The sequence below is a fragment of the Cupressus sempervirens genome, chromosome 2 (assembly GCF_028749045.1).
Source record: "Cupressus sempervirens isolate cs-2001-9-10 chromosome 2, ASM2874904v1, whole genome shotgun sequence".
NCBI lineage: Eukaryota > Viridiplantae > Streptophyta > Pinopsida > Cupressales > Cupressaceae > Cupressus > Cupressus sempervirens.
In genome coordinates, this window is record NC_143119.1 from 223,530,253 (window position 1) to 223,552,275 (window position 22,023).

The 22,023-nt window shown below is 42.6% G+C and overlaps 1 protein-coding gene across 2 annotated transcripts in view; it reads right to left on the reverse strand.

The window, feature by feature from the left end:
• The window catches only part of RECQI1 (RECQ helicase l1), a 151,358-nt gene that overhangs the window by 23,031 nt on the left and 106,304 nt on the right, over nucleotides 1–22,023 (reverse strand). For both annotated transcript variants that reach the window (XM_089813278.1, XM_089813277.1), the window contains exon 9: nucleotides 5,341–5,565. In XM_089813278.1, the coding sequence (XP_089669404.1) occupies nucleotides 5,341–5,565 (225 nt within the window). The remainder of the gene's footprint in view (nucleotides 1–5,340; nucleotides 5,566–22,023) is intronic.

Here is a 22,023-nt window from a genome sequence, read left to right on the forward strand (position 1 = left end):
GTGAATCCCACCCAAGATCAATCGAACAAAGTAGTTCCACTATTACACAATCCCCACTACACACCTTTGAAGATGACATGATTAGAGGTCTTTAACAGATATAAATTATTGATAGATAGAAGAAAACAAAAAATGATAAGGATGTGTTACTGAAAATGAAGCACTTGATGTTATATGAACAAATGCACTTCCCTCTTCGGCAAATAATGAAAAAAACAAATGAGTATGCAATGAAATGAAATCATCGACACTTATCTAAAAAAATCGCAATGAGAATACTCATAGTTAACAGCTCCAACAAACCAATCTCAACAAAAACTCCAAATCGCAAGTTTCTTGACGCCTCTTCCAATTTGAATAGGTCTCCAACAAATGCTTGCGACATAAAATTCACCTGATTCGAGTGCAAACTAAGTGTGATGTTCATCAATTGCTCAACACGGGGCATTGATTTAATTAACACATGACATTCATCACAAGACATTCCGATGGACACTACTAAAATCTTTCAGAAGCCATCCTCGAGACTTTAGAAACTGAAAACACTTTCTTTGCTATAGAAAATTGTTCTATATTATCTGCAAAGACGTCTTTACTAATCAGGCCCAATGCAACACACTAGAAAAACTTAATACATGATTGTCTTTCTATAAAACCTGATAAGGAACTTGTCATTTGGATTTACAATAGCCAAAATTTCCATTCCGGTTGCGTTTATAGCTTTCCTATACTAATTCGTTAATAGCTTTTCCATTATGGAGATATGTGTTGGTTCCCAAAATCGCAGATTGGAAATCCAAGAGCTTGTGAATTCTCCTGCGGGATTCCACAATCAGTTTTGGCCAACGAACGGGAATAATGTTGATTCTCCTACAATTTAGGCTTCACTATACCTAGGCAAGTATACCTTCACCTTAAATCCTAATTACTTACTTCAAAGGTTTTTCTATAGTGAATGTTAACTTGGTGAATCCTTAGGCTGCAAGGTCCTTGAACTCGATCAAAATAAAATTGAATGAATGAATGAATGTTTTATACAGGATTTTATAAATAATTGAGTTGATTCTATAGGAATGGAATATAGGGACCATAAACTTCGACTCTGAATCTTATGACTAGTTTTCAATGATTCTAAATAACCAATGCCTTGTTTGTTTGGGCAATGGAGTTTACAATAAAGACTCTTATGTAAAACCTTATGGGATGACATATATCATCAATTGTTCTTGTATTCTATATGTGGAAGACCAATCATATATGCAATTAATGTTAGTCTAGAAGGATTTTTAACTTCTTCAGAGAGAAGTCCAATTAGACGCGGATGTGGAAAAATAAGTAAATTTCACACAATCCCTGATTATCAAACAAAAATGCTATGAAGGATCTATAAACATGTATGGTTAGGAATAATTTGCCAATCACCTTGGTGACCATAAGGGACTAATCCAAACTGCAATTTTATTCTCTTTGTCTCTATCTTTGTCTTTTGAATAAACTGTAATTTTATTCTCCTTGTCTTTGTATTTATCATGAAAAAAATATATATTTTTTTATTTTTAATTCATGCCTTCTCCTTATTCCTCCTTACAAGAACTGAATATCTTTTGGTAATTGCTTGCTCCAAAATGATCAATGATGTTATGCTCTTGGAGAATGATTACTTATTTATAGATTTAATTACATAGGGAAATGTAACTTTTCAAAATGAGAAGTCACGTCTCTCACACTTTTAAATCATCCTCCTTTACTCTAATCACAAATTCTAATGAAGGATTTAATCTTTTTAAATTTATAGCGATAGTATTGTTTTGTCATACTGCCTATTCATGCCTTCGAAACTTGAATACTCCTAGTGACATCCATTAGCAATTACTTGTTGGTAATAGCACATAAATGCTTTAATCCTTTTAATTGGGCTTCATTCATACATCATTCCCTTTTCTGCTTGTCAGTGATCATGGTCCTCTGGCTGTTATACGATCAATACACTGTGGATAACATTCATCCATTCTTATTCAAAGTTCACTGTTGTTGTCTGTAGTGCTACTTGTCAATTTAGAGGCTCACAGAGATACTAATTCTGTACAACATGAGCACCCCTTTGACTCTCCAGACTTTTTGCACCACAAAAACCTCTTATATCATTAAGCAAATCATAATTTTCGTCTTTTACAAGTGGCCTAATTGTTCTTTTTGGTGATACACTCAGTGGATATATGTACGCTAGCTCATTTTAATAAGCTCTCATTGAATCATTAGATGGCTTACGGAATTTCTATCACATACGAATCAAGGATACATTGTTCTGAGGAAGAGTTTGATTTCCATGTTGGACTTAATCAAATTATGCTGCATATGATTTCTCCATTATAGCCAATGTCCTGCATAGTGAATATACTTCTTGGATTTCTGTATCTGCTATCAGAACTTGATTCATCAAGAAGGTTGTCTGTATCAGCTAAATACAAGAGTATGGCAACCAATAGTGGACTGTTCTTTCCAAGGATGCATTCTTGATTTCATTACTTTTCGTACGGATAGGCAGTGCTTCCTCTGGCTTCTCAAGGATTATATACATATGTCGGCCTATATTTTCCAAAATCCTGTCAACCAATGGCTACTGATTCCCAATCAGTGGCCATTATTTCATCTGCTCAAGCAAATACTCTGCCTATGTAAACTCACACACTCATATTCAACTGGGCTAGATTAACGATCATGGCAGCCTGTTCTATGCCTTTCACATCCATTCTGTAATTGCTTTGTCACAACTTCATAGTTTGCTTCAATTAATTCCCTGGCAATTCCCTTATCTCCAGTCAATGATGACATGTAGCTCTTTTGTGCATCCTATACATACAAAGATGTATTGACAACTCATTATATGATTTGCATCTAATCTCATTCTTTAATCAAGCCATTTATATACACCACTTTCAATAATCTAGACTGCAGAACTTTGATATCTTTGATGATAATTCCATCAGTTCTCCAATATTACAAATGGAGACCATAATTTTTTTTTACAAAAAATATGATGACTCTTTACCCCCCGCAAAGACTGCCATTACCAAGGGATGCATGCACTTGCCCATAGAAAAAGCTGCTTATGCCAAAACAAGGGAGAGAATGTGGCAACTGAAACATGCCAACAAGAATAATAAAAGCACATGATGCTGGGCACACATTGCCAGCAAGACTTACCCAACTCTCCCAAACTTCCCCTACCCTAAACAACCTACCCATGAAAACTTCCCCTACCATAATTCTTCATCACTGCATTAACCACTCCACTCCGTACACAGTATGGACTGTGTCATCCCTATATATAATTCTGCATTAAAGCCAAGTGGGACGGACTGCATTGCATTAGAGTCGAGTACCCCTAGATAAGAGGCGGGGGTGCCTATATTTATAAGGCTCGGCCTCCCCATATATAGATAGGCCTACCGGTGCCCCCATCCCCCATATATGGATAGATAGGGGTGCCTGCCGGAGCAAAGCTTCTTGCTGCTGCTTAACCAACCGAATCCACGGCTTCCCCTGGCGAATAGTAGGGCTGCTGCAGCTCTAGTAGCTACCTCTGCCTTAGATGCTGCTGGTGTATCTGGTACTGAACTTGGTCTAGCTAGCTGCTTATCATGCTTTGCTACTGGCTATTATCGTGCTACCAAGAAAATACATCCGGCTCTCCATTCATAGCACATATGCATACATGATGCCAAAAAAAGAACTTGACAATACACTACAGAGGATGTCGAAAAATATTCCAGAGCCTCCTCACTCCCGACAATTCAAGTCTACAATTCCGCACGAAGTGCAGCAAGGAATGTGCTAAGATGATGAATATGTCCTCAGGCCTTCATGCCCGTTGTGCTAATCCATTTGAATGGTTCAACAATAGTGTCAAAAGCCAGCAATGCCTCTTCGTGATCACCGTTTCTCAGACCTGCTTTAGATCAGTAGTCCTCCAGCAACCCGTAGATCTTTACTCTTTTCAGATTCTGCAATGTATAGCCTACCACTTGCTAAAGTAGACTTGAAGGATTGCATCTATCACAGCCTTCAGAAAAAGAAATTTAGGAAGGAAATGCTGGGTCACCAATATTGTTATTAATGCACATCATCCGCTCGATGCTGCTTTATCATTGTCTCAACTGAGAACCCTCTTGACATCTCGAACATCAAAATTGCACACATAATATTTGAACCAATAAGAAACAGATGTATAGACTCTTTGCTGCTATTTAACCTGGTTCTGATACCATGTTAGATTTTAGCCCAAAAATTAGGTAAACAACAATAACAAACAACCAGAAAAGATGCAAGAGACACAGAAATATCCTGCGAAAACTCTTCGATAATGAAGGGCAAAACCCAGTTGCACACAACAAAAGATCATGTTATTAATAATGAAATTCAGAAGTACAATTTCCTTTGCTTGATGCAATACATATAACAAGAGAAGAGACTCTTTACATTACAACCGAAGGTCTCTCCCAAAACATAATTCTTTATTTTCAAATATAATCTCCGTATTTCCATGCCTCAATGCATGTCAAGTGCCACATGTTTTTATATTTAACAGTACAACTTAATCATAAGTGTCATCTTCATCTGAAGGTGACTATAACAATAATAACGTCCATATTTCTAGAGACAAGATCTCTAGTGTTTTGTTCCCAGGGAAAAATATGGAAGGGACAATAAATTTTCAAATAATGAGTAAAAGACTGATGTCAGTATTTGAAAAGCTCAGTGTACAGAATGTGAGTCCTTGTAGCAGATCATTACATACGAAAATGGATAAGGAAATAAACAGAGAGAAGAGAAACTTGAGGCCATGACAGATAATTTGCCTTGTGTTCAGACTGTAAAAAGTGATTCGCTACATGTTTAATTTTGGAGAAGCTCGTGAAAGGCAAGAAGATTACTATTATGGATGTAGAAAAGAAGGATTGGAAAGGACAATGAGCAGGAAATCGAAAGATGGAAACTTGAACAAAGATAGAGCATTACACTAGAACAAAATTCTCTAAATGATATGTCAACTCAATGATGATAGAACCTTTTTGAGCAACTCAAGATTTTCTTATTAACTATAAGGTAGTTCTGAATTCATTGAGTTATTTTTGCATTTGGAAATATCTTTGCAGATTTCCCAACCTTCTGAAATGAAATTTGTTTGGACTCCCGAGAACACTTAACATAAGTTCCTGAAAGAATGCACTTCTTCCAAACATGTTTTTAACCTCTTCAATAGTGGGACCAGTCGTAATGAATTTGATTCATAAGTTTTCTTCTATTGCAAAAGGGATGATAGGGCTAAAAAAAAAGTACCTTTTCTTCACAGTAAGCTTTCATCATATTGGCTTGCTTCATTGCAAGCTTAAACCGTTCATTCATGCATCTTTGTCCAAGTCGTAGCATGCAAACTATCCTACTAAAATCCTTCTTTTGATATAAGGTGATGCATGTTGCTGCAAGGTTGTCTCTACCCGCCCTTCCAGACTCTTGATAATAACTTTCAATTGATTTGGACAGCGTGTTGTGGATCACAAACCTCTGCAATATAATAGATATTCTTAATGTAACAAACGACAGGTTTGAATAGTGTATTTAAATTACAATTCAGAGAAGAGTTAAAACCAAACTTCCTCATTCAAATATAAATGTTGCCAGTAAAACTACTTAACAAACTACATGCACTAGTAACAAGTGGACATTTTTATGAATAAAATATGCCATGACAGATTTTATAAAAAACTGTATGTAATGCTCTGTGCTGAAAAGTAAATGTAGCTCAAAGAAGCACCAAGTTGCACTAGTCAATTTTTCAAAGAATTTGATCAAAGGTATTGCTTGGGCACCTAAATTATTTTTTCTTGAAAGAAATACTCTTCTGCATCTAAGGGTAAGGTATAATGTCTGAACTACGTGAATACGAGGAAGACCTCAATCAATAAAAGCAAGGAAAGATAGCATCTAAGCATGAACCACAATGGGGAAAAGAATATCTATATTTGTATTGAAAATCATGCAAAATTGATACAAATAGTAAAAATAAAATAGGTTGAAAGAAATCTTTAAAAAGGACATAAATAATTCTTTAAAAAAATTCAAATTAGAACTTGAAGCTACATAGGCAATGACACAAGTCAGGGGTTTACATCATCCTTAAGTTCTTAGCCAGTTGTTTGATATACTTGATACAAATTTAAAAATGCTAAATAATATGACAGATAACTGTAGATTGCTGACAGTGAACTTGAACTTATATGCAGTCATTTACTAACACCTATTCAAACTTGAATCACACATAAACAGCATGACCATAGTTTGGTTTTGAGTTGTTCGTTAACACTCTTGCTCAATGAATAACTGAAATTTGATTTAGAATAACCGAAAAAGTTAAGCCGTGAAGTGAAGATGAAGTTGATACAGCTTGTCTGCGGAGACCTATCGCAGGTAGAACAGGGGACTCTTTCAGACACGTCCAAAGGCAAAGGACTAAAGAAATCTAATATCCAGGAGGGGCATTGGCGTTGTTTGATGGACATAGTTAAAAGCCGTCTCACAGGTTCAAGCCGTTTCAGATATCTCTTTTCCCCACGTAGCCATGATGAACAGAATTTTTCACGGCAGAGTTTATGATTGGGCAGCACTATTGGCCGAGCAGATGTCAGAGTTTATGACATTACAACACAAAACGTTCTATATGCCACATTATGCTACTGGTCTATTTTTGGATGCGACGACGCAGATGATCTCGAATGATGCACTAGAGGCAAAACCGGGACCACTCATGCCTGGCGAACCACCTATAATGCAGTGGAAGCACTTGGATACTCTCGGCACCAAAACCGTAGGACAGAAGCGACCAAGGTCGGAGGGTGGTGACACAGATAGGGCAGAGAGGAGACATCTTCAGAGGAGAATGGGTCTGAGGGGGAAGAGGAGGATGACGAAGATGTAGAAGTGATCACGGCTACGCCCTTGAGATTTCCACGGCCTATGCTTTCGACTACGACACACTTGGATCCTGTAGGTATACATGGTATCCCAAGATTTGGACAGTTCAGACAGCCGGTGGTGATGATGCCAATTTCAGCTACGACGCAGCCCAACATAGAGACACGAGCTGTAGCGGAGTCACACTTAGCACCGACAGAGATAGTAGCTCCAGAGGCACTGAGGGAGCCGGCTTGTGAGACTCTACCAGATATAGGAGAGACTGTGGTACCTGACATGGAGATGGAAATAGACACAGAGATAGGGGTGTTGGAGGTACCCACAGGCGAGGAGTTGGGGGCATCAAGTGTCCTACTGGATGTAGTAGGATCTGATGCGGTGGTCACAGTAGACACGGCACTGTTAGCATCACCTGAGCAAAATAGCGAGAGAGAGGACCTAACCCAGAGGGTCAATGCTTTTTTGAGTACAAAGTTCCACCGAACTCCGGCACCTCGAGTGACATACTTGCAGACACCCTTGCTGACACCCACGCGGGAAGCAATTTCGAAGAACCCACTACAAGAGGTTGCGCAAGCACAGAGTGACGAAGTACTGCATAGCGCTGTTGAGTGTATGGCGGATGCAATGGAGAAGGCTAGGGGTACACAGCAGGAACGCCCACTAGCACAGGAGACAGAGGCAGTTTTTCTTGATGATGTCGCAGCTCTAGCATCTCGGGCTCGCCAGGTTTTAGATTCGGCAAAGACGCAGGCATTGGAGTCAATGGGGAAGGAGCTGGAGGGAGTCATATCCTTCATGTGGACGGGATGTCCAGTTGCCTTTACAGTTTGTTTTGAGGAGAGAGGATGGCCCGATATGGAGACCATAGAGATGCGGCAGGACTAGTCCATGACGAAGGAACCTGAGATGGAGAGTCGGATTGAGAGACTGATTCAGGAGATAGCGTAGTTACACAGGGAGACGTACTACATTCTTTGAAGGAGTCAGGTGGATCAGGTAGCAACTGAGAGAGCTCGAGAGGAGTCAACTGTCAGGTTAGCCTCGAAGAGGGCAGCTTGGGAATCTGAGAGGGTGGCCTGGCAATCTGAGAGGACAGCCCTGTTAATGGAAAAAGAAAAGATGGCAGCGGAGAACGAGAAGGAATTGGGAGAGGTCGAAGAGATGGGAATAGACACAATAAGCTTCCCTACAACTTTGGACCACAAAATAAGCCCATCCACACGGTAGCCTATTACCTCAATCTGACATACCATTTCCGTGAAGATTTCAAGGCAGATGAAAAGGTTCTTAGTGGCTTATACACTGTGATATCAAAGATGGCTACTAATTGCACAGATATATTGCTTGAGATGGATGCCTATAATAATGCATCAAGGCCCATTTTTTCAAGTCAAATTTGCAAAGAAGGTCGTACAAAATTGCAGCTAAGTAAAAATTGTAGCTTAAGCCTATATACAATCTAGTTTGTAAATTTCTAGCTTTAAAGTTCAAATTTTGAAATCAGACTAATATTTTTTTCTTTTCCTTTTTTCAAAATTTAGATAGATGGTGGCAAATGTTTGGGCTTTCAACCAAAAACCTTTAGCAAATCACCATCTACATAATGTGCCAACCAAGTAGCACTTCTGGATGTGAGCACAACTAGAGCATGTTTGAGCACATCCTCTCGAAGAGGCGTAACAAGTTGTCTGTGGAGAAAATGAATAGGCTAGTCTTTGTGTATTACAACTTACGCATTAGGACCAAGAAGATTTTGGTTAGTGGCACCTCTCTGATTACTCTAGAGGAGGTTGATTTAGAGTCTGAGTGGATCACTGAGGCTACTGATCCTGTCTTTGATGATGAGGACCTAGAGTGGGTTGACAAGGCAAATAGAGAGGCTGAGGCCGTTGCTATGGTAACAAAGGACCAGAGAGCTCCAGTTGTTCCTAGTGGCACCTCACAAGCATTGGCAGAGCCGAAGACTATAGTTGATCCTAGAGGCACCTCACAGGCTGATGCTATGGCTAATCAGTCATCCAGGACCTACCTTAGATGCCTTACTAAGAGGCATTTTATAGATTATATTGAGCTTGAGGTTGAGATTGGGGATGAGAATGAGAATGACGATGAGGACTAGGAGCCATAGCTATACTCTTGTTTTAACTTTTTGTTTAACTTAACATATGATTGGAATTTGGAACATTTGATGATGACTATTGATGTGTTGGATTTCATAATACATATACATTTTGATGGGTTGCATGGATTTATCATTTTATATATCTATGTTTTACTTTTATAATATTTCCTTTAGCTACTGTTTGGTTACTAGTATTTAGCAATTTACCTTTGTAGTATTGTACTTATGTAATCGATGTATGTTTAACTTTTAAATTTTTAAGTATGTGCATTATGATCAAATTATCTTCTATTTAATGATTTTATTGTGTCTTTAAGCTTTATTCAATAATGGGTGCATGGAATGTTTTTTAAATCCTAAAAAATCTCAAAATTTTGAGGTTTTATCACTTTGTCAAGTCACTGCCGAGTCCGAGCTGGGTCACGATGTAGTCGGAATAAAGTACTTTTTATGTTTAGTGTTTGTTAAAGCTAGTCGGGTTGGGTAGTTAGGTGGTGAGGAAATGCATCGGTTGGGTTCCAACTAACTGATTCATCAATAAATAATTGGAAAATTGGTACTGTACAGGTGTGGGTTTTCAGGTATTAATAAAGAAATCATTTCCTTGCCTACTAGATTGTGGTATTGTTGGTACATTCTATGTTTTATGCATGTGTATATCAATTGTGTTATTTTGTATATGTGACCTTGAGTGATATTACCACTCTACACTTTTGGCGCCATTGCCTAAGTTTGGATCTAGAGGTATTTTACTAGACAGGATGGGCTAGTGGGAAGACCATTCATACCTTGCATCCAAATTACTAGCAGTGACGAAGAGGAGGAAATAACTAGGGAGGATCAGTTGACACGCGACCTGGTGACAACATGGGAAGTTGCAGTCGAACAGTACGTACAAAGGAAAGCCTGTGAGAGGACGATTCCTGAGAGCATGGTACGCAACGAACTCTCCTACCACTGGCTGTGCATGATCTCCTAGGACAGATTCCTCGGCTTTTAGCAAGGAACTTAGTACATATTGAGGATGAAAGAGCACAGATCGAGAGGCAAGGACGAAGGCAACAAGTTCTTCAACAGTCTACCGAGAGGAGGATGTAGGATCACAAATTAGAGGAACCCAATAAGCCAAGAAAGGGAGATAGGCACTGAATTACTTCATGCCCCTGATTCCAAATAAATACTAGAGGACAACACCAGAGGAGGAAACTAAGGAGGACGTCGCCCTAAGAACCTTACGTCTCCAGCAGCAAGAAGAGAGGCGCCGTAACCTGAGAACACAAGGGGATTCCCACTGAAATCAGAAAGGGTGGATTGAACATACCATTAAGGAACTAGCCAATTTGGTTATTTCATAAACACCAGGGAGGCAGTTTGGGTGCAGAAACCCAGAAACCCCTACAAGACAAGAATTCTGTCAGAAGGAGATAAATAGTCAAGAGTCTAGTCCATCGAGAAGTGGGGTTCCATCCAGAAGTAAAGTTCCATCAGGAAGTGGTGTTCCATCGGGAAGTGGTGTCCCATCGGGAAGTGGTGTTCCATCGAGAGGTAAAGTTCCATCAAGAAGTGGAGTTCTAGCAAGAAGTGGTGTTCCATCGAGAAGTGGTGTCCCATCAGGAAGTGGTGTTCCATCGAGAAGTAAAGTTCCATCAAGAAGTGGTGTTCCATCGGGAAGTGGAGTTCCATCAGGAAGTGGAGTTCCAACGGGAAGTGGTGTTCCAACGGGAAGGGTGTTCCATTGGGAAGTGGAGTTCCATCCGATGGTGATGTTCCCTCGAGAGGAGGGGTTCTATTGGGAAGTAGGCAACAAGGAAAGAGAATGGTATTATATAAACAAAAATTGCCTAAATTTACAGGGGATGGATTAGAGGACCCTGCTCACCATTGCAAAACTTGTATAACTATATGGCAAGTGAACGGGGAGAATGATAGTAATGAATGGTTGAAGGCATTTCTTGCCACATTAAGAGGGATCGCCATAGATTGGTATGCAGACTTGGATGTTGGCAAGAAGAACACTTGGGATAACCTGTGTGGAGCATTTGAGGAGGAATTCAAATTGTTAAGAGATGATGATGAAATTGTCACAAAAATCTGTAACACCAGGCAAGACAAGAAGGAATTGGTGAAGGCTTATACCAGGTGACCGAAGGAACTCATCAGCAAATTGGACAATAAGCCTGCGGACGGGTTAAAGAAAAGATGGTTTATTGAAGGACTCACCTCGTCCTTAAGGAAAAAAATGAAGATAGTCCCACCATCCACTTTTGGAGATGCTTGTACGCATGCCATGGACATTGAAAGTGAAATAAAACCTCGAAGAGGAGACGGCATGGAAGCTCTAGTGAGAGTTCAGAGGAGAGTGAGGAAGAGTCGAAAACGATCCAAGCCTTGAGGAAGAACCTCAAACAGCTAATGAAGGAAGTAGCCAGAACTAAGGATGAGAAGAAGGAAGGTAAAGACCTATGGTGTACAGATTGCGAAAAAGAGGGTCATACCAAACGAGCGTGCCCAAGAAAGATGTTTTGTGAGATTTAACAAATGGGGGGTCATGCAATCAAAGACTACCCTTATAACCTAAAAACAAGGAACGCCCAGATACCGTTTACTGGAGACCAGTCTACACCACCACCAACTCCCCCAAAGAACAACAATACAAAGGCTTCGCCAAGGGAGTACAGAAGTAACTGAAGAGGCAGTGCCAATAGTAGTAATAACAATAGCAACACGAACACACCTCGATGGGCAATCCAATATGATTCTCAAGGACGACCCATGATCCAATGCTGAAGATGCAACAAATGGGGCCATTTTGCTCGAGAATGTCAAAACAGAGGGGAATAGAATGGAGGAATGCTCTACAAATGGTGTGGGCCTGGCAACCATGAGGATGCGAATTGCCCAAGGCAAAAAGGTGTGAACATGTTGCATATTGCAGGATCAAAAAGTGAGGTACTTACAATAAAGATGCAAGCCAAGAAAGCCATGTACCCAAAGCCCGGAGGTGACTATGGAAAAAGCAAGATTTGAGGAGGCAAAGCAGAACAACCAAAATAAGTTGAGAGGGGAAACAACACTAAGCCAGCCAAGACCTCTAGGGGCAAGGGCGCGCCTAACATCATGAGGAAAGTATTAGAAACTACCATTTCAGTCTCCATTGGGGAATTACTCGATACACTACGCCAGTTACAAGTCGCATTGACACAAGGAACGCTGCCAACTCAACAGGATCCCCAAGGGGAACCAGAAACAATAGAACAAGTGGAACCAAAAGCAGTAGAGCGGGTAGAAAAAGAAGAAACTTCAATGAAAACGAAAGAAAACACCTTATTTACAATAGGTCTAGGGAGAGCGCCAGCAATGGTAGAGATGGAGATCATGGGGTACAAACTCTCAAACACGATAATTGATGGAGGCTCCGGGGTGAATGTTCTATCGGAAGATATTTGGAAGGCGATTGGGAAACCTACCTTGTGGCCGCCCAAATTCCAGCGCGTAGGAGCAAATCAGCATGGCATCAAACCGATTGGCACCTTGATGTCAACCGACTGGATGGTCCCGGTGGTGTTTCTCTAGCCGACGGAATGATTGTCGTCGGTGTTTTGTATTTTGTAGCCAACAGGTAAATAGTTTGTAGTGGACATAATATTTGTGGCCAACGGACTCCTTCGGGAAGGTTCGGCGGATAGTATTTATATCCCGTTTAGGATCATTGTAAATCATCTTCTATTACTCATCTTATGAAGCATAATGTATGTCTGGCATATGCGAATATAATTCTGCTGTTCATGTTCATTATCTGTATGCATTGTTTTAATTTACCGTATGGTAAACATTTGGCATCGTTGCCTTATGAATCTGGAAGGTGGGAGGAATGAAGATTAATGCCAAATCAGCTTAACAAGGATCAAAATAAGGTCAAGGGAAAAGATGGAATCCGCACTGCGCAAGAGAATTTAATTTTGGCACAGCAAGCCGAACGCCGACGGAGATTTCAGAAAATTGCCGACGGAAACTGGAGCGCCGAAGAATTGTTGGAGGAGACTCGGCAGCGGGTGGAATTGGTAGAAGAAGCACGGGAGGAGTTCTTGAATTTGTGTTCGCTGAGGGAAGAAAATTCAGACAGAAGAGCATCAACTCGCACAGCTCGCAGTGCCGAGGGAGCACGAGCGTGGAGTGACCTCTTCGTCCGGGATAGACTTCCGCAGGAAACAACTTCAGAAGATCCTTCTTCTTCACCAAGGTTCGCAGCTGTCAACACCTCCGGTGTGGGAGTGCAGACCGCCGGTGTGGTAGTGCAAACCTCCGGTGTTGGAGTAAACAACGCCAGTGTTGCAGGACCCAATAACGCCTCTACCAAATTCAGTTGTGATGGCAGGACCCAAAGAAAAGCTGCCTAAGTTTGAGGGCGATGGTACAGCCGACCCCATCCGACATTGTAAGACATGTGAGACGATCTAGCGGGCAAATGGAATCACAAATGCCAACGAATGGGTCAGGCAATTTCTGGCAACCCTACGAGGTGTGGCAATTGATTGGTTTTCGGATACAGACCCACAAAAGTTAAATAGCTGGGATAACATTAAAAAGGAGTTCCTGGCGGAATTTAAACTCTTGCGAGATGATAATGAAATTGTAGCAAAGATTTTCAATACCAAACAGGGGAAGCACGAAACTATCTGTGTCTACTCCAGGAGATTAAAAGACTTAATAAACAAAATGGAAAGCAAGCCGGCAGACGGATTGCAAAAAAGATGGTTCGTGGACGGCCTACGCTCGAAGTTGCGGAGGAAAATGAAAATTGTGCCACCGTCGTCATAGGCAGACGCGTATAACAGAGCACTGGACCTTGAAAGTGAGCAGAAGACAAAGAAGAAGAAAACTAGCTCCTCTGATTCTGATGACGACGAGCATGCCGAAGATGATAGCAGCGGTGAAGAAGGTAGCAGCAAGAAAGTTCGTGCCCTACAGAAGGATATGGTTCGCATGATGGAGGAGTTTAAAAACATGCAGAAGGAGCCAAAAGGCAGCGAACTGTGGTGCACGGAGTGTAAGACCGACGGTCATACTAAAGGATCGTGTCCAAAGTATCAATTTTGTGACATTTGTTAGATCATGGGCCATTCGACAAAAGAGTGCCCCTTTAACATGAAGACAAGAGGATCTCCGCAGGTGCTTCTCACACAGGAGGCTTCCCCATCGGGTAGTAGCGGAAACACGAATACCGCCGGTGCTACTGTTTATCGTACGGTAAATTAAAACAATGTATACAGACAATGAACACGAACAGCAAAATTATATTCACATATGCCAGACATACATTATGCTTCATAAGATCAGTAATAGTAGATAGAAGATGATTGATGTCTACAATGATCCTAGACGGGATATAAATACTATCCATCAAACCTTCCTGGAGGAGTCCGTCAGCCACAAACATTATGTCCGCTACAAACTATTTACCCATCGGCTACAAAATACAAAACACCGACGACAATCATTCTGTCAGCTACAAAAACACCGTCGGGACCATCCAATCGGCTGACACCATCCCCCCCAAAAAAAAAGTCATCTCCGGACGACAATTACAAAATATCTGAGACAAATTAACAAACAAAATACATTATCATGGTGACTACAACAAAAAAAACTGCTTCTGTCACATCACTTCCACATTCATCCCGCTACATTTGTAGCCTCTGCTAACACGATATTGTCTCCTCAAGCTGACCTTGATAGCCACCCGTGCTGCTTTCTCTGCTTTCGACACTGGGTCCACTGAGCTAAGTGTCATTGCACTGCCTCCAACTGGATGATTAGCTCCTTTCGAGCTCTCTACACATCCACCAAGACAGCCTCCCGGCCAACACCTACTCCCAGTGCCTCTGGTACACAGAAAGTCCATGCCTACAGCAACTTCAACTCTTCTCAATTGGTCAGACTCCCACGACTGATATCCGCAACGACTGGGGGTCTAGGGGGCAACGCCCCCGGCGGGGTCAAGGGGCAGCGCCCGTTATCTCGCGGAAGAGGCCAACAAAATTATGCCGTAACCAAGCACACATTTCCCACTGACCTCCGACCTCCAACAAGCAGATAACCGCAGGAGGAATCTTGAATCCGACCTTCGCAAATAAAGCAAAAAATTATTCCATGGCAGTTCAAACAAGGAGACAACCCGCATGGAACTCAGAGTGCGGCAGTGAGTTAAAGGATCAGATGCTACTGGCACTTACATCCGAACAGCATCCGGTGGTCATCAAGATGGGGATTTTGGGAAATGTTCTGACAGACACAATTGTGGACGGAGGGTCCGGCGTGAATGTGTTGCCAAAGGATACTTGGAAGAAGTTGGGAAAGCCGACGCTGTGGCCACCTACATTTCAGTTGCTCACGGCAAACCAACATGGAATCAAACCATTGGGAATCTTGAAAGCGCAATCGGTAACTATTGGAACGCAACCATTTTTATTGGATTTTGTGGTTATTCCATTGAAAAGAAGAGGATATGATGCTATTCTAGGACGGGATTGGTTGGTGCAAGCAAAAGTAAAACATGATTAGAAACGAAATACCCTATCAATGGAGCGCGGAGGCAAAAGATTCATAATTGACCTACACACACAAATGGTAGGTGAGGAGGCAGCATCGTCAGACTCAGAAGGTGAAGGCAACAGTGACGACGAAAGAAATGACGATGAAGGAAAGAGGAGAATGGAACCAGACGAAGGAATATTGAGACTAGACGGAGGATCAAATGACGACGACCTAGACTCGGTGAATGGCCTTTACCATTGGCAAATAGAAGACTACAAACTCTTTCCGAGTTGTAATATGCTAAGGGTCGACGAAGGTGAGAAAAAGGAGGAAAATGAGTGTCCAAAGGAATACAGAGAAGCAGATGACGCAAAGGAGGTTACGGCTGAAAAAGGGAAGGGCATACAATACAGACCCAGAAAAAAGAAAAATTCCATCGTCTGGTACACGTTGAACGGACCGCACAAGAAGAAAAGAACGCATCGCAACATAAAATTGGTTGAAGGGTGCCGACAGCAAGGAAATAAGTTAGATGTGTGACGACCGCAGACACAGTAGGCAACGGAGGTGACAAAGAACAAATGTAAGGCCTGGCATGACAAACATCTCAAACTCAACAAGTTTCCGCCGGGGCAGTTGGTACTCAAGTACGACGGTCGGGATGAAATCAAACAGGAAAGGTTTAAGGCAAGATGGGTTGGACCATATTAGACCCGAGAGGTCGGCGACAATCGGGTGATAAAATTGGAGACATTGGACGAGCAAGAGGTGCTTCCGGTAGTTAATGGATTTAAGTTGCAAATATATGGTGCCAGGAAGACTCCATCACTGTCACAGAATGGCCAGCTAACTCTATCGTCGTTGTAGAATGGTGACGCCTAGAGGCAAAATTGAGGTGTTGTCTTTCTATTTTATTTTTTGTCAACAAAAAACAAAATTTATAAAAAAATATAAAAAAAACTTGTCTAGGAGGTGCTCCGCGGGCACCTGTCCGGAGGTCCGCGGGAGGTGTTCCGCGGGCACCTGTCCAGAGGTGCTCCATGGGCACCTGTCCGGAGGTCGACGAGAGGTGTCCCACGGGCACCTATCCAGAGGTCCGCAAGAGGTGTCCCGCAGGCACCTGTCCAGAGGTGCTCCGCAGGCACTTGTCTGGAGGTCCGCGAGAGGTGTTCCGCAGGCACCTGTCCAGAGGTGCTCCGCGAGCACCTATCTAGACGTCTGCGGGAGGTGTCCCGCGGGCACCTGTCCGGAGGTCCTTCCCGCTGGGTATTCACGCACCTTGCGAAGACCTCTTTCCAGTCTGCGGATGGGTGAATGTTAACAGTTTCAGTTGTTGTAAGCTTCCGTGGGAGAAAAAGAAAGATTAAGCCAGAGGTATTGTCGGTGTTCCGCACCGAACATGGCCGAGGAAAACAAAAGCACCCGGAGCGCTGCCACAGGACCCCGCAGGGGCGTTGCCCCCTAGACCCCCAGTCGTTGCGAATATCAGTCGTGGGACTCTGACCAATTGAGAAGAGTTGAAATTGCTGTAGGCATGGACTTTCTGTGTACCAGAGGCACTGGGAGTAGGTGTTGGCCGGGAGGCTGTCTTGGTGGATGTGTAGAGAGCTCGAAAGGAGCTAATCATCCAGTTGGAGGCAGTGCAACGACACTTAGCTCAGTGGACCCAATGTTGAAAGCAGAGAAAGCAGCACGGGTGGCTATCAAGGTTAGCTTGAGGAGACAGTATCGTGTTAGCAAAGGCTACAGATGTAGCGGGATGAATGTGGAAGTGATGTGACAGAAGCAAATTTTTCTTGTAGTCACTCTGATAATGTATTTTGTTTGTTAATTTGTCTCAGATATTTTGTAATTGTCCTCTGGAGATGACTTTTACAAAATACAAAACACCGACAACAATCATTCCGTCGGCTACAGAAACACCGCCGGGACCATCCAGTCGGCTGACACTACATCCGGAGGATACAAGAATAATCGGCGTGGAAAGAACAATAACAACAACAATAACAATAACAATACGAGCAGAAGCCGAATCCAGTATGATGCAAATGGACGGCCTATTATTCAGTGCCGTGCATGTAACTTGTGGGGGCATTTTGTGCGGGAGTGTCCAACGACAAATACACCTCAACTATTGTGCCGATGGTGCGGACCCGTCGATCACGACTCAAAGTGTCCAAAATCTGGAGGGAACTTGATCACTATCGGGGCGAATGAGGAAGAAGTTCTGGCAATTATGCGGCAACAAGCAAAAGAATACCCGGACCCCACCGAAGAAAAGAGGAAATTTGCGGAAGCACAAGTGGAGGTTGGAAAAGTATCCCAAGTAGCAACACCTTTGGACACTGCCGACACTTCAGCAAGGAATTCCGCGAAACAAAACATAGTACGGCAAATTTTGCAAACGGAGGTGCGAGTAAAGGTAAATGATTTGCTTCTCACCATGCCTCAACTTCGATCTGCTCTTTCAAATATTGCAGGAGAATCAAGTCAAGGGAAGGAAAAGTCACCGGGAGAACCAAGTCGAGGGAAGGAAAAGGAAATTGTTGTAGGAGGAGAAGATCAGATGTTGCTGGCGCTAACATCCAGACAGCACCTTGCAGTCGTCGAGATGGGGATCCTTGGACATGTTCTAACAGACACAATAGTTGACTAAGGGTCCGGCGTAAACGTATTGCCGGAAGAAACCTGGAGGAAACTTGGACAGACGACATTGTGGCCTCCGAGATTTCAACTGCTGACAGCCGATCAACATGGCATTAAACCACTGGGTATTCTCATGACACAACTGGTAACCATTGGCACTCAGCCATTCCTGATGGATTTCGTGGTGATTCCGTTGAAGAGGAAAGGGTATGACGCCATCCTGGGCCGCGGGTGGCTTATCGAAGCAAGAGCGTGACATGACTGGAAGAATACCTTATCACTGGAAAGTAAAGGCCGCTGATTCGTCATTGATCTGCATACTCAAATGGTAGGGGAAGAGGCCCTGTCGTCAGATTCTGAGGGAGAGGAGGATGAAGGCAAACAACGGATGGAACCGGATCAGGAGGGCGTCCTCCGATTGGACGGGGAATCAACGGATGACGACTTGGATTCCGTCAACAGTCTCTACCACTGGCAAATGGACGACTATGAATTATTTCACAGCTGCAATGTTCTGTCGATTGAGAACGAATATTCAAAGGAGTTTACTGAAGTAAAGGAGGGGGAGGCATCGTTGGATGTTACACCCGCCCATGCATTCAGTGAAGGGGACACAATCAAGTATGATGAAGCTACGCTACAAACAATGAATTTGGGGGATGAGACAGGGCTGAAGAACATACTAGTCGAAGATAACTGGGATCCAGTACTCAAGGTCGCGGCATTCAAGATATTTCTGGAATACAAGGATGTGTTTGCATGGACATACAAGGACCTCAAGGGAATACCGCCGAAATTGTGTGTGCACCACATTCCGCTGGTGGAAGGAGCCGTACCTGTACGAAAGCGACCCTACAAGATGAACAAGAACTATGCGGCACGGGTTACGGAGGAAATCAACCGGATGCTGGAAGCTGGCATTATCTTCAAGGTGCAAACCAGTGAATGGGTGTCACCGATACTCATCTCATTGAAGAAGGATACTACTCAGATCCGGATATGCGTCGATTTCAGATGCCTGAATGCAGTGACGATCACAGATCCTTTTTCGATTCCATTCACAGATAGCATTCTGGAGGAGGTTGCAAGACATGAAATTTACTCCTTTATGGACAAGTTCGCCGGATACAATCAGATTTCTATAGCGGAGGAGGATAAGTTGAAGACAACGTTTGTCGTCGAAGATGGGGTCTACGAGTACAACCGGATGCCATTTGAGTTGTGTAACGCGCTGGCCACATTCCAACGGATTATACTGCATATCTTCAACAGGATGTCCGTGGGAAACTTCAAAGCCTTCCTGGATGATTGGTCAATATTTAGCACGAAGGATGGACACCTAGCAGCACTTGGTGAATGCATGGAGAGATGTTGTAGAGCTCGGCTAGCGTTGAATCCCAAGAAGTGCAGATTCATGGTTCCACACAGAAGACTGGTCGAACACATTGTCTGTAAGGAAGGGTTAAAGACAGATCCCAACAAGGTGAGTCATTCTTGAAATGTAGCCATCTACTAATGTGACGGAAGTAAAATCTTTTCCTGGGCATATAGGTTATTACAGGAGATCTATTAAAAATTTTGCCAAGGTGTCCCAACCGTTAGATAATTTAACCTGCAAGGAAGAATCATTTAGATGGGATAAAGAGCAGGACGAGGCATTTGAAGGGCTAAAGGTACGACTGGCTACGGCACCCATCCTGGCATATCCAGACTGGAATAAAGAGTTTCATGTTCATGTGGATGCCTCCAACTATGCGATCGGCGCGACCCTAGCACAGACAGGTAATCACGGACTGGATCACCCAATATACTTTGCCAGCCGGTTGCTATCAAAGGCCGAGCAGAACTACAGCACGACTGAAAGAGAAGCATTGGGAATGGTCTATGCTGTGCAAAAATTCCGTCATTATTTGCTCGCTACACCGTTTGTGTTCTATGTTGATCACCAGGCCCTGTTGTACATGATTAATAAACCTGTCATCCAAGGGAGGATCAGCAGATGGCTACTCCTGTTGTAGAAATTTAATTTCAAAATCATTGTCCAACCAGGAAAGAAACATGTCAGTGCCGAGCACCTGTCGCAGATCAAAACAGGGGAACCGGCAGAGGGTGTGAATGACGACTTCCCTGACGCACAGCTGTTTCAGATTGGGGTACTACCAAAATGGTACAGGAGTATCGGCGAGTACCTGTCAACAGGACAATTTCCCACGGGGATGCCACCAAGTGAAAGGCGCAAGTTGATAATCAGGAGCCGTACCTTTCAATTGATCAATAGATTATTGTATAAAATGGGGCCAGATCATATTCTTTGGTGGTGTGTGTTGGAAGAGGAGATACTGCAGGTGTTAAAAGAAGCACATGAGGGTCCCACTGGCGGACACATGGGACCCGACACCACTGCCCGGAAGATATTGCTCGCAAGTCTCTAGTGGCAGGAGACCTCGGAGGCAGACCAGATTAAGTAGATTCTGAGGCGGGCAAAAGTACATTGGGCCATCCAACTTCCCATCTTCTCCATCCGGTTGTTCGAATCAGTATTGCGCACCATGATAAAGACATATAGCCCGCGAAGTAGATCAAGTACGTTCTTGTACAAGAAGCAGCAGATGACGGTGTCTTTTAAACCTGGGGATTTCAATAGGGTTTTTGGCATCCTTGGCCCAGATGGTAAGAAATTGGAGATCAAGAACCATAAACTCTCACAGGAATGGAAGGAGCATTGGATAGATCTAATGTGCCAGGATCTTACACCCGTGGAGAGGGAGGCAGCGGTTCAGGGGACAAAGTGCAGAGGGCTTCACAAGGACTTTATTCGGGAGGGTCCCTGGCAGTGTATCATGGACGTCATCAAAAGCAGGTTGACAGGTGCCACTCGAGCATCAGATATAGCATTGCTGCAAGTTGTGTTTATGAATGGTATTATGCAGGGAGTGGTATATGATTGGGCCTCAGTCCTGGCTGACAGGATGGAGGAATTTATGACCCTTCAGCAGTGAACATTTTTTATGCCGCACCATGCCATCGGGCTGTTTCTAGAGGCTGTAGCTAGCCAGATTCCACTGGATGATTTTGTGTCATGTCCCCATTTTGGAGGCAATTTGATTTAATTAATTTAATTAATTAGGTTATCCAAAATAATGAATATTTTATGAGGATGACTAATTAATTATTTTAATTAAATAAATAAGTGGTATTAAGTTAATTATTTATAAAGTTATCAAATAAATAAATATTAAAAGGTAACTTTATATTTAATTAATTTAATAAAGTGACTTGAATTATAAGATATTTTATAAAGTCACTTAATAGATAAAACAAAATAATGTTCTAGAAGCTTCCGGAGAAAGTGGAGGAAAAAGAATAAATAGGCACCCCGGGCTTCATTCTAATCATCCAGATTTGTTGTTGATGTTGATGTTTGTTGATGTGCATTGTGGAGCCTAGGGTTTCTGCAATAGTCACAACTGGCCATTGAGAACGAAAACTCTCAATTGGTACGCAATTTTGAGGGTGTGAAATATCACTTGAATTATTGCAACTGGGAGGAAGATACTTCAGTCTTCTATTTGTGCTACATTGAGAAAAAATATTTGTGGCCATTGAGAACGAAAACTCTCAATTGGTACGCGATTTTGAGGGTGTGAAATATCACTTGAATTATTGCAGCTGGGAGGAAGATACTTCAGTCTTCTATTTGTGCTACATTGAGAAAAAATATTTGAGTACAAAAAGCAGGCCGAAAA